The sequence below is a fragment of the Sapajus apella genome, unplaced genomic scaffold (assembly GCF_009761245.1).
Source record: "Sapajus apella isolate SASKATOON/1434 unplaced genomic scaffold, GSC_monkey_1.0 scaffold9, whole genome shotgun sequence".
NCBI lineage: Eukaryota > Metazoa > Chordata > Mammalia > Primates > Cebidae > Sapajus > Sapajus apella.
The window spans coordinates 16,528,134-16,542,658 of NW_022436949.1; the positions used below are offsets into that span (position 1 = coordinate 16,528,134).

General features: G+C 31.6%; 1 protein-coding gene across 1 annotated transcript in view; it reads right to left on the reverse strand.

Moving 5' to 3' along the window:
* Positions 1-13,182: 13,182 nt before the first annotated feature.
* The window catches only part of KLHL1 (kelch like family member 1), a 428,234-nt gene continuing 426,891 nt past the window's right edge, over positions 13,183-14,525 (reverse strand). Inside the window, exon 11 of the mRNA XM_032277337.1 lies at positions 13,183-14,120. Within this exon, the coding sequence (XP_032133228.1) occupies positions 14,061-14,120 (60 nt within the window). The 3' untranslated portion in view covers positions 13,183-14,060. The remainder of the gene's footprint in view (positions 14,121-14,525) is intronic.

Here is a 14,525-nt window from a genome sequence, read left to right on the forward strand (position 1 = left end):
AAACAAAAATCAAATTTTAAATATATCAACAAACAATATTTTTCTGAAGTTTGCAAATAGAACTTTCAAAGTCTTAGTATAAATCTAGGAAACATAGATAATCTGTTTTAGGGGAAGCCTTGATTAATATATACTTAGGTAAATTTAAGTACATTAAAATTTCTTAAAAAGTCCCATTTACAGCTTATTTTAACCCTTTGAGACCTTTCAATCTACATTCATAAATGTAACATACTTTTATTTTAAGCTTTTGAAATACTTAGACAGAAAAGTTCAAAACTTTATTTAGTCAACTATAAAACTACAACATATTAAAACCATATATTAAATGGTCAGTTTTTTAATATTCAAAATTATTTATAAATGTCATTTTTAACTTTTCTGCATAAAATTTAAAATTTACTTTCTACTTTCTAAATTAGAATTTCAGGTCAATTTTGATTGAACTTCTAACATCGCATTCTGTTGATATAATCATTTTAAATATAATCCCTCAGCTCAATATGAAACTGTTGCTGCTGTGAGTTTGATTTACTTCATTATCTATATATCAATGATAAATTGAAAACACAGATTCTTCACTAGACAGGAAAGTAGGTTTGCCCTTCTATGCAAGCTGGGTATTTATTCTCACATAAACTGAACTTACTCTCAATAACTGAAGTTGGTGAGAGGCACTAATTGATAAAAGTTAGAGATTTGACTGTGAGACCAAGCCTACTTCTGTCATCTCCAGCCTCAAAGGCTAAAAGAGACAGTAAAAGAATGGTTGTAGTAGGAACATAAAATCCACCTTTTTTTTTTTTTTTTTTTTTTTGAGGTGGAGTTTTGCTCTTGTTGCCCAGGCTGGAGTGCAGTGGCACGATCTTGGCTTATTGTAACCTCTGCCTCCTGGGTTCAAGCAATTCTCCTGCCTCAGCCTCCTGTGTATCAGGGATTACAGGCACATGCCACCATGCCCTGCTAATTTTGTATTTTTAGTAGAAATGGGGTTTCTCCATGTTGGTCAGGCTGGTCTCAAACTCCAAACCTCAGGCGATCTGCCTGCTTTAGCCTCCCAAAGTACTGGGATTACAGGTGCCACTGTGCCTGGCCTAAAATCTGCTTTTTATTGCATCTTCCTTTTTAAAAATTATAGCTTTTTGGACCTGTAACTCTCTGCTTATCATATATCCCATTTTACCTAGCTAATTACTGTTTCTCTGCTGGGGTTTGAAAGAAATCCAAACAGTCCTCTTCTTTCCCATCTATTTTAAGAACCAATTAAAAAATAAAAAGAGAAAAGCAGTTAAGAACTAACACATTAATTTTATTCCTGATAAAGTTGACACTGAGGTGCATAAATTACATAAGAGAGCTAAGTGGGGTTGCCAACTCTTCATTTGATGCTTTCATTGAGAAAAACCAGAAACTAGGGTTTGCAGAGAAATAATTACTGAAATTGGTGTTTCTCAAAGTTTAATAAGCCACATTAGGATATCTTAAAAAACAAGATCTCATTTAATAGCTCTATTGGGCCTCCAGATACAGCATTTCTAACAAGTTCCCAGGAGTTTGATCAGTAAGGTCCTAGTCTGGACATTAGGAAGGCTTTTCTGTAAAGGGCCAGACAGTAAACTTTTTAGACTTTATGGGCCATGGTGGTCTCTGTTGCAATTCTTCAACTGTGCTAGTGTAGCTCAAAAGTAACCACAGACAATGCAATGTAAAGACGTAGGAATGACCGTGTTTAAATAACACTTCACAGATAAAAATATTTGAATTTCAAACAATTTTCATGTGTCATAGGATATCCATCTTTTTTTTTTTTTTTTTTTTTTTTTTGAGACGGAGTTTCACTCATGTTACCCAGGCTGGAGTGCAATGGCGCGATCTCGGCTCACCGCAACCTCCGCCTCCTGGGTTCAGGCAATTCTCCTGCCTCAGCCTCCTGAGTAGCTGGGACTACAGGCACGCGCCACCATGCCCAGCTAATTTTTTTGTATTTTTAGTAGAGACGGGGTTTCACCATGTTGACCAGGATGGTCTCGATCTCTTGACCTCGTGATCCACCCGCCTCGGCCTCCCAAAGTGTTGGGATTACAGGCTTGAGCCACCGCGCCCCGCTTGGATATCCATCTTTTGATATTTTTTTGTCAACTATTAAAGAGGTGAATACCCATTCTTAGTGCATAGGTCGCAAGATAACATGCACCAGAATTTGACCTGTGCCCCTGTATTGCAAACCCCCAACCTAGATTTTTGTCTTACCATGGCCTTAGTAGAGGCAGATAGAGAAAAAGAGCTAATCTGCCAAAGCTTTCATAGAGAAACAACTGGAAAAATAGAGTAACGTGGATTGTAAGAAAAAATACAAATTAAAAATCAGACGCTTAATTCTGTTAAGAATAAGAGAAAAAATGTCCCATCCCTTCCTTTTTCTCAAGAGTTTTTACTTTCAAAAATGTCAAATTGTAAGTAATTTTCATCTTATTGCAATATGTAAAAATTCTTTCAAAATCTTGATAGCCCTTTGGTGAGCTTTTTAATCTAGGGACATCTTTCTCAAAGATCTGTGAGTCATTTCTTTGAAATGGAAGACATAAGGAAGACAGCATTCCTAGTTCCCACTTTCTGTGGGAGGTTAGGAGGCCTAACTTCCCTGAGCACCTTGCTCCAAATTGCCAAATTACCTGCTGTCATAGAGTTTTGAAAAGTTTGCTTTTCTTCTGGGTGAACCTAATTAGCTAACACAGATGCTCATTCCAACTACCAGATAAACTTAGGATGAATTATATGTTACAAATGGTGTTGTCAAGTCTTACTTGACTTGTATATCTTGAAAAATATGTGTACTAGATAGTATCTACTTGGCTGGATACAGAGCTAAGATTTCTTTTTCTTTTTGCAGTGTCTTAGTGGTTGCCTGTGATGTGCACCCCATTCTGGTTTTATGCTCATTTAATAATAAAATAGTTTTATTTTATTATTAAATAAATGTTATTTAACAATAAACTAATTTATTTAGTTTTTAAATAAATTTAGTTTTTTATTAAATATTACTATTTTATTAAATAATAGTCTATGCAACTTTGTTAATTTTTCCTACAAAGATATAACTTTCTCTTGTAAATATCCCACTATTACTCTGAGAAAATATTTCAAAAGGCCTAAAATTAAGCCATCTTATGAACTACAGCTGCATCATTTATAAAACTGATATCTTGGGATTAGCCAAATTGTGTTTATATATTTTGCTCTATGTTTCTAGAAATTGATAGTCACAATAATTAGATACTTCACATATACACAGATATTAATTGAAACTACATTCACAGATCATGTACATGGATATAGTTGGAGCATTTTAAATTTATCATTTTATATTAACTTATGACTTTTGATAATTGCAAAGGTTATTGACAATTCCATTTATCATACTTGGAAAAATATAAAACACCTATATATTCAGAAGATATGAAAATACATTGTGAACATGTAATCATTTTAAAAATCTTTTATTTATTCAGAACAGATATTGAGTCCTATATGTGCCAGGCCTTGTGCACAGCACACATTGCAATATCCAAGAGGCTCACAGATGTAAGAGAAGACAAGCTAATACATGTATGATTACATCACACTTTGATAATGTTGGGGAAATCATTTTCTAGGATACTATGGGAAAACATATGAAGGGCATCTGGCTTAATTTTGTGGATGTTAGATCTGAATCCTCAAAAATGATGTTAATAGAATACATCTTTTGTATGTTTCTAGTAATGTGAAGAGAGGTTTTTCCCTAGACACTCCTGGTCTAGGGAAATACTCTTCTAAAATTTATTCGTTATCCCCCTAAATGATAGTAAAATCAAAAAGTTATTGTCAGAGACTTCTTTGGCTTATTGACTTCTGCATCCTTAGGACATCTTACAGAGCCTTGTGAATGGAAGATGATTTTTAAAAATAAATTATACATTAGAAGGACAGCATGGGTGGCATGTTTACAGCAGTTTGAAAACAAAACAAATTCAATGGAAGGAGAAACTTAAATCCAAAATGTCCTTAAAAGCATAAACCCCCTGAAAATTTACAAAAATTTCAAGGAAGGTATGGAAATACCTAGATCGGGCTGGATCGGTATGATCTGAGTCTTGCAAAACATTATTTTTCAGTAGGTAGATAGATGATAGATAGACAGGTAGGTAGGTAGGTAGGCAGGCAGATAAACTCGGCATATCCCATGTAAATTGATAGAAATTTGAAGTCAAGTAGAAACTTCACATGTAGTAGGAAGGCCACATATTGGCATATATTAGAGAGGGAGTGAGAAAATAGCGTGAAAGAGACAATAATGAGGGCAGTCCGCAGTGAAACAGCAGTGACAGAACCTACTTATAATGCAGGAGGGGTAAGGTGGTAGAAACTGCGGTTGAGAAGAGGCAAAAAGGAAGTTTAGAGATGTAAGAAATGTTGCTCTCATCTATAAGGATAAAATCTGAAGCAATCTCCTGAGATAAAACATGGGAATATGAAATTAATTTGTTAACAAAGATGGAATGGTCTTTTTAAAGGTATTTAACACTTACGGATTAATTCCTTACTGGGAAAGTTTTATAATTTATAATGTCACAATTTATGAAAAATAAGTTTAACTTTCTCAATATACAATTGCCATCACAGATTACCTGTCTTGTAATTGAGTAGAATTTTAACTTTTTATTATTTTTGTTATTAAACTTTGTATCTTACAGTTAGTGAGATTAACTGTTTTATATTATTTTTAAAAGCCTATTTACATAATTTGACTACTTATGAATAGATTTTAGTTTTGTTTCCTTTTCAAACATCAGAGCAAGTGTTATCTATTACTGAGTTAAATTTTAAGGGGGCATCACCTTTCTTAAACAAAAACTCCTAAATTTAGCAGATAAGTCAATCAAAGCTTGTAAGTTCTTATAAATTTTGCAATTAGGCACTAAGCTTGTATTTAAGTCTAAATAAGAATATTAATATTATAATTAATTCAAACTCAAGTAATATATTCTATTGTCATCTAGACTCATTATATATAAAGAATCACAACTTTTTAAAACATTTTTTGTAGTTTCTTCTTTGCCTATTTTTGGAAATTTATATTTTTTGCACAATATAGTTTGTTCAGTTTTCTTTTGCAATTTCTAAAAAATACTTTTCTAAACATTAATTTTTCAATGATTATGATGATTATTTTAGTGCAAGTTATGTTCTTATATTCACATTTTAATTCCTTTGGAAGATTTAAGAGTTTGTTTCAACAAAACTTACTTTGCCCTCCCTATTTGCAATCTCAGTTTGACAGTATACTAATTATATGCATTCTGTTTTCATTGATCCTTTGCATATAATTTCTACACGTTAATTGTTCATGAATTTGCACATACCACTCATATTTTTTGTATCCTTTATTAAATTTTATTTTTTATTTTATTGCTCAAATGTGCCATAAAATCTCAGTATAAAAAATAAGTATTTTATTAAGCTACAAGTATGGTATACTCTGAAAATTGAAGCTATTTATTTGTGGTTGAAATCTCACATATATTTTTAAATCTAGTTAATTTGTCAAAGATAATATTTTCACTCAGCCATTTAGTCTTCACAGTTTTCTCAGGATACTCTTGTGGAATGGACGTAGAACTACAAGAAAGGCAGATAGGATGCCTTCTGAAAATTTTATATTCTCCTGGGCACAATGAGACGCTAACTTGTAAACAAAACAATTATAATAAACATTACAATGTATAATCATTACATTGGCTTTTTTCACTGTTTGATAATGTTTAAATGTTCTGGTATTTATATAATTACATTAATATTTTAATGACATTTGTTTATGGGATAATTTTGCTTGATAGCCCAAATTTTTAATTTTTTTTACTTCTGGGGTTGCTTTTGGAAACTATATATATATATATATACATATATATATACACACATATATATATACATATATATACATATATATATATACACATATATATATACATATATATGTATATGTATATATGTGTGTGTGTGTGTGTACACTTAAATTATGTGTGTATATATATATGTGTATATATGTACACTTAAGTTGTGTACATATGTGTGTATATATGCATATATGTGTGTGTGTATATATACATATACATGTATATGTATATGTATGGTTTTCTGATACAATTTAAGAATCTTTTTAATAAGTAATGTATTCAGTTGAGTTTAAATAATAATTACACGTTATTCTCTTTAGACTTCAGAGAATAAGTGCAGAGGAAAAACCAGGGTAGTGAGAATGAAACGATGAAATTTTCGTTAGCATGTATATAAAAGTATGAGGAAGGTTCTGAACATTTGGTAGATGTATCAGTCTGCTAGGACTGCCATAACAAAATGCCACAGGCTGGGTAGCTTAAACAACATGAATTTATTTCCCAAAGTTCTGGAGGCTGTATATCCAAGATCAAGGTCCTACAGGGTTGAATTTCTGGTGAGGGTTCCCTTCCTGTCTTGTAGATGTCCATTTTGACTTCACATGATCTTTCTTCTTAGTGCATACCAGGGGAGAGAAAGGAAACAAACCCTCTGGTGTCTCTTCTAAAAAGGACTCTAATTCCATTGGGTTAGAGTCTTTAGTTATAATCTCATTTAGTAAATATTATTTCCTTATAGTGCTTAGCTCCAAATGCAGCTACACTGACATTTAGGGCTTCAACATATGAATTTGGAAGGGCATGAACATTCAGTCATAGCAGTGATACAGTACCTAAATTTAAAGAGAACTTTTCTAATGTCGAGGTAAAACTAAAATATGATTATTTGCATAATTCCCAATAATCCTACAGTGACTCACTCAGTCTAACTAAAACTATTCCATATACTGAAGCCATTGAACTGTCATTTAAGATCACAACATCTGATACTATGAAGTAATGCTGATATCATAATTAACCTTTAATGCTTTTAGAATACACATGTCAAATTCTCAATTTGGTCTCCAGAGTAATCTTATTAAAAGTATATGCATAGTGCCAAAATGAATTAAATGGATGTGTACAAAGTATGTAGCCAATATAAATAATAAAGTCTACCATGAATTGTCCTTTATAAATTGCCAATTGATTTTGTAGATGATAGGGCTTATTTATTTTCTATTAATAATCACTTCAAAATAAAATTGGATTTTTTGTATTAAACATAGTATTTAATTTTTCAACTCTGGGTAAAAGAAGAGAGGAAGAAGTGTGACTTATAATGATTTACATATATAGTGTTCTTTTGAAACTATCTTTCATGTATTTGTAAATAAAATATATATTTTTAAAAACTATCAGAATATTTAAAACTAGATGTTTTTTACATGTATTCATGGAAAACACAGGTACACACATTGGGATCAGACAGTTACTGAGGCAGGAGATCATGTTCACACACATAGCTTTTACTTTGGGTATGAGATGAACAGACAATACCTTTCAAATTTGACATCTATAGTGCTTTAAAATAGAAATAGGTCTTTTCAGTGCTCATGAATCACCGGAAAAATATTCGAGCTTTGTACACGGCATTATAGATAATAACATTTTGAGTAATTGGAAATGGAAGAAAATCTTCTTAATATGATACCAGAATTAAAGATAGTATGTTTTTTACTCTACTTCTTTACACAATGTTAATTACTGGCACATTAATTAAATTAACATTTCATGTTACTGAAATTTCAGTACTGGCATATCCAGTAACTCTTAGTTAACTAAAGTATTTGATTACATATAATTCACATTCCTCACTAAAAATACCGGTTAAACAGTACATGAGAGGCAGAGAAATGAATATGATAAATGTCATTATTATGTCAATTTTCATGAAATTCCTCTAAATTTTCCTCTATTCTTTAAAATTTGAAAATTAATTTACTTCAGAGAACTAATCTTACCTATATGTTCTATCTGTTGGAGAAAATATGTGAGTAGAATAAATGGTGTACACTGGGTGGAAGGTGCAAAAGGATGCAGGCCCATGCTATCAGAGCCAACTGGAAGGGGCCAAGATCCTATAAAATATAAAGTAATGTCCTAAAACAAAGGTGCATTTAATTATGGCTATGTGATACCACTTGGTATACTCCATAGCAATAATCATGAAAATGATGCAATATATTTTACATGATATAACTTTACTATTTTTAAATCACTGTTGACCAGATGTTTTCATTACAAATGGAATAGATGAGAAAGGTAGACCCTTTAATAAAAGAAGGAATTTTTAAGATTTAAAGCTTTTTAATGTCTATGATGGTAAAACGTTATCAGTACAATTGTGACCAGATGACAGTGGTAGAATATAATGATACAAATAAGTATACTTAGTTGTTTATTTTATAAAATATCTTTTAAATGTCTTTATTTTTAAAAATATTTTGTTTTCAAATAATGATTTTTAATGTCCATAAATATCAGTACTATTTTGAACATGTTATTGAAGGGTACCAATGGAATGAATAAATTTTATTTGCTTTGATAATCATATAAAATGTTATAAATTTTATTTATAATATTTCCATTGTTCCAGTTGAAAACTAAATGATCACCTTTTATCTAAATTTTAAATTAAAAAATATATTTTAATTTTATTTTGGAATATTTTTGGTAGTTTCATTTTGTTTGTTTTTATTGGATAATAGTTTACACTATCATTAATTCATATCTGTATTAGCCATCTCAAAAATTATATCTGAGTATAGGGAAAAAATTTATGAAATAAAGATGGGAAATAAAAAAGTTTTTTTCACAATTACATTGAGCTTAGGAAAAATATCCTTTCATAAATACAAGTCTTAAAACACACAAATCATAAACTATATTTAGATTAAGAGCATGAGTGTAATCTTCATTTAGAATGCACCAAGAAATATTAACACATGAGAAAAATACCTTTCAATATTTCCTTAAACAGTAAATTGAAAGAGTAGAGAACAAGTTTCTGTGTTTTATGTTAACACATATTCAACATTCATCTATTATTTCAATACACTTTCACAAACTATGTCTGATGACCCACTTTTATTTTAAGAACATAAAATGAAAAGTTATCAGATCAACTTGTTTTTCTATTGCCAACATTCTGTCTGCCAAAATAAATACTCAACAGTAGAAGTGTTAACACCAGTGGTAAAATATCTTTTAACTTGATAATTTCTCATTAATTTCTCTTTAAGTGTGGAATATTTCCCACAATTATTATGATGGCTTAAAGAAACTAGTAAGCAGAAGATGCAATAATGCTAACTCTCAAAGTCAGAAATACTTGCATCAAAGGACACAATCAACAGCCTGAAAAGGCAGCTTACAGAATGGAAGAAAGTATTTGCAATGTGAGAAGAAATTAATATTTAGAATATATAAAGAATTCCTATAATTCAACAATGACAGCAAAAAAGAAAAAAGAAAACTCAGTTAAAAATTGGGTAAAAAGTTATATATGTGACTTGCCAATTATCCCAGAACTATTTCTTGAATAATGTGTCCTTTCCCCACTTTATATTTTTGTTTGCTTTGTCAAAGTTCAGTTGGCTATAAGTATTTGGCTATATTTCTGGGTTCTTCTATTCTGTTCCATTGGTCTGTGTGCCTATTTTTATACCAATACCATGCTGTTTTGGTGACTATGACCTTACTGTTTGAAGTCAGGTAATGTCATCCCTCCAAATTTGTTCTTTTTTGCTTAGTCTTGTTTTGGCTATATAGGCTCTTTTTTGGTTCCATGTGAATTTTAGGACTGTCTTTTCTAATTCTGTGAAGAATGATGGTGGTATTTTGATGAGAATTGCTTTTAATTTGTAGATTGTTTTTGACAGTGTGGTCATTTTCACGACATTGATTCTACCCATCTATGAGTATGGGATGTGTTTCCATTTGTTTACATCATCTATGATTTCTTTCAAAAGTGTTTTGTATTCTCCTTGTAGGGATCTTTTACCTCCTTAGTTAGGCATATTCCTAAGTATTTTTTACAGCTATTGTAAAAAAGTTTGAGTTACTGTTTTGATTCTCAGCTTAGTCACTGTTGGCAAATAGAAGAGCTACTGATTTGGTGTACATTAATTTTATGTCCTGCAACTTTACTGACTTTATCAATCAGTTGTAGCAGCTTTTTGGAGGCATCTTTAGGGTTTTGAAGGTATATAGTCAGATCATCAGCAAACAGAAGTAGTTTGACTTCCTCTTTAATAATTTGGATACCGTTAATTTCATTGTATTATCTGATTGCTCAGGCTAGAAATTCCAGTAATAAGTTGATAGAAGTGATCAGAGTAGGCATCCTCGTCTTCTTCCAGTTCTCAGAAGGAATGCTTTCAACTTTTCTCTGTTCAAAATTACATTGTCTGTGGGTTTGTCATAGATGGCTTTTATCACTTTAAGGTAAGTCCCTTGTATACTGATTTTGCTGAGAGTTTTATTCATAAAGGGATGCTGAGTTTTGTCAAATGGTTTTTCTGCATCTATTGAGATGATTATGTAATTTTTGGTTTTTATTCTGTTTATGTGGTGTATCATATTTATTGACTTGCAAATGCAACAAAACAATGATAAATAGATGGGACTTAATTAAACAAAGAAATTTCTACACAGCCCAAGAAACAAGGAGCAGAGTGAACAGACAACCCACAGAGTGGGAGAAGGTCTTCACAATCTATACATCTGACAATGGACTAATATCCAGAATCTACAAGGAACTCAAACAAATTAGCAAGGAAAAAACATGAATGATCCCATCAAAAAATGGGATAAGGTCATGAATACACAATTCGCAGAAGAACATATACAAACGGCCACCAAACATATGAAAAAATGCTCAACATCACTAATGATCAGGACAATGCAAATCAAAACTACCTTACTCCTGCAAGAATAGCCATAATAAAAAGAATAATGGATGTTTTCAGGGATGCTGTGAAAAGGGAACACTATTACACTGCTGATGGAAATTTAAACTAGTACAACCACAGTGGAGAACAGTGTGGATATTCCTTAAAGAACTCAAAGTAGAACTACCATTTCATCCAGCAATCTCACTACTGGGTATCAACCCAGAGGAAAAGGAGTCGTTATACTATAAAGGATTCTTGCATACATGTTTATAGCAGCACAATTAGCAATTGCAAAAATACAGAACCAGCCCAAATGCCCATCAATTAGGGGATAAAAAAATTTACATATATATATATACACACACACACACACACACACACACACACACACACACACCATGGAATACTATTCAGCCTTCAAAAAGAATGAAATAATATCATTTGCAGCAACGGATACAATTGGAGACCATTATTCTAAGTGAAGTAACTCATTAATGGAAAACCAAACATCATACATTCTCACTCATAAGTGGGAGTTAAGCTATGAGGATACAAAGAATAATACATTGGACTTTGGGGAATTGGGGGAAAGGATGGGAGGGGGGTGAAGGATAAAATACTACACATTGGGTACAGTGCATACCATTTGGGTGGCGGGTGCACCAAAATCTCACAAATCACCACTGAGGAACTTACTCATTAACCAAACACCAGCTGTTCCCCTAAAACCTATTAAAATAAAATAGAAGAATAAAAAAAATTGGCAAAGGACTCAAACAGACATTTCTCCAAAGATTATATACAAACAGCCACCAAGCAATGATTGGGAAAATGAATATTAAAATCATAAGGCAGTAGCTGTCATCTTATACCCATTATGAAGACTACTTTCAGCAAAGGAAAAAAGTATTGACAAGGATATTCTGCACACAGTTAGTGGGCATGTAAATGGTATGACCACTATGGAAAACAGTATGGCCACTTCCTAAGAAAAAACAAAAATAATTTGAATTACCATATGACTCAGCAATTCCACTTTGGTTATATATAGTTAAAAAAATTAAAAGCAGGATCATGAAGAGATATTTGCACACCAATATTTGTAGCAGCATTATTCACAAAGTAAAAAAGTGAAAGCAACTAGTGTCCATGCATAGATGAATGGATTAAAAAATATAGTATACACATCCAGTGGAATTTTGCTCAGCCTTAAAACAGGACATTCTGCCATATGCTAAAACATAGATGAACTTTGAGGCATTATGTGAAGTAAAATATAGTAGTCACAAAAATTACTGAATAATTCCAGTTACATGTGATCTCTACAGTAATCAAATTCATAGAAACATAAAAGTAGAATGTTGCCAGGGACCGGAGGAAGAGGAAGATAGGGAGTTGTTTAATGAGCATAGAGGTTCAGTTTTGCAAACCAGCTGGTTGCACAAAAATACAGATATGCTTACCACTACTGAATGGTACACTCGGAAATACGGAAGACTCTAAATTTTATGTTACACATTTTATACCACAATGTAAAAATAATCATTGATATTACCTTACCATTCCATAGCTATAATGGCATCATTTTTCTGAAATGAACTGTGTCTAATGAATTTGATCACGTGTTCATTTAGAGAAAATTCAGATTTCATAATGTTTCCTTGAGACAAACTCTTTCTTAATAGTTTCCTTGGTTGTTAGATTTCAAATATTTTTGGGTACCCAACAATAAAAGTCAATTCCAGAGTTTTCATTGATTTAAAAAACAAAAGTTTTTTTGGCCTCTTCTAGTTCCTACAATATTCTCAGCACTCTTATTAAGTAATGTGTGTTTTCTGGGCACTAATAACCATCTCAAGTGGGTGAATACAGAAGAAATGATAATTAAAATTATATTTGGTGTAAGCCTAATATTATGTTTTTATGGAGATACATACTTCTTTAAACTTGAAAAGTGAGGCAATTTTGTTGAAAGTCTCTGAAAGTATACCTTGTTGACTTTAGCCTTACATTTGATTTAAAATTTATTAAAAAATACACAGATAAATGCAAATTTTTGATCATTTATTAACTGTATTTAAAATTTACATGGATCTATTTATTAAGGATGTTGTGTAATGTTTCCATTTTATGTTTTAAACAATTACAAACATTTGGGTTAAAATAATGTACAGATCAATGTAAGAAGTTTGAAAAATGGGGGATGAGAATTTGAAGTCTGCTTTCCTTCTAGCAATAATCATAAACACTCCAACTTGATCATATATTTTTCTCTTGGAATTCTAAGTTTAAGAAAAAAATTCTAAAGGACTTCTTGGAATTCTAAGTTTAAGAACAAAATTCTAAAGGACTTCAACATGCAATGGATATATATATATATATATATATGTAACATTCAGAATAACTAGCTTCCATGCTTACACTGAACTCAACATAAGGCAAAAGCCCAATAATTCTACTGAATCTTTGGCTCAGTGTGTAAAAAAGCAAAGCAACATGGCAAGGCTAATGAAAACAATCCTTTGTGTTTGCCAGTTTCAGATTGCCAGTATGGTTGCAATACAATTCAACCATTATCTGATAAGATATGCAGCTTTTATTAGCAGGACAGTTTTCTGAATGCAAGAAACAAGCATGAATCAGTTTCTCTAATTATTCTCATAGCTTAGGAAAATGAGGCAGAAGCAGGTTTGTTTTAATAAAGCATAATTCTGCTTCCTGGTTTGACCACATATGATTAGAAAAACAGTTAACGAATCAGATCCTATCAGATGAAATACTCTGTCTTCTATTCTTGGCAATCTCTGGGATATTGCCATAGACTATAAAACAATTCAGTGAGTTGTGGTCATGAAATTATCTTTGTCATGAATATTGGTCTCTCCTTTCAACTACTCAAGAAAAAACTAGCCTTTGGTAACTCCAGTTATTGTATGCTATAATACAAAACAAATTACCAATAACCATTCCTGAACTAACTGACATATGGCCAGATATTGTTCCTGTATAAGTTTAACATTTTCTTGTTTCCTACTATTCTGTTTGATATTCTAACACTTTCAACATCAGTAGGTAAAGCTACAGACATCCTTGTTCTTGAAGATTTTTCTTGGAAGTTCTCATTCTTGCCTTACAATATAAAAATAACCACTCCAGCAAGTAAAATCTTTCCAAATAAAATATCGACAAGTCAAGGTTGCTTGATGACTACCACACAGGCACCTGCTCTTCCAATATTCAAGGAAGCCATCTGTTAAAAAAGACAAAACACAACTTAAGTGTTGCTGTCATAGAAAAATAAAAAATTGCAATATATTTTAAAAGATTATATACATGAAAATCATAAATAAATGTGTTTGTTTTCCCATTTTAGCCAGAAGTCATACAATACAAATGAAAACACTGAAAGTGGCATTTTTTAAAAAAACAATGATATGTATATTGAAAAATTTTAAGGCTGCAGCTTTTATGTAATTTTTCAAAATGGTAATCAAATATTTAATGATTTTTACTGCAATTAACCTGCTATAGAAAAGGTTCCAGGAAAGATCTATTCTGGAACTTGAATGGACACATTTGTGATGATATTTCATAGTGATAGTGTGGAGTATATTTTAGATGAAAAGCTATTACACTTCAATCATTTTGAAGTTGT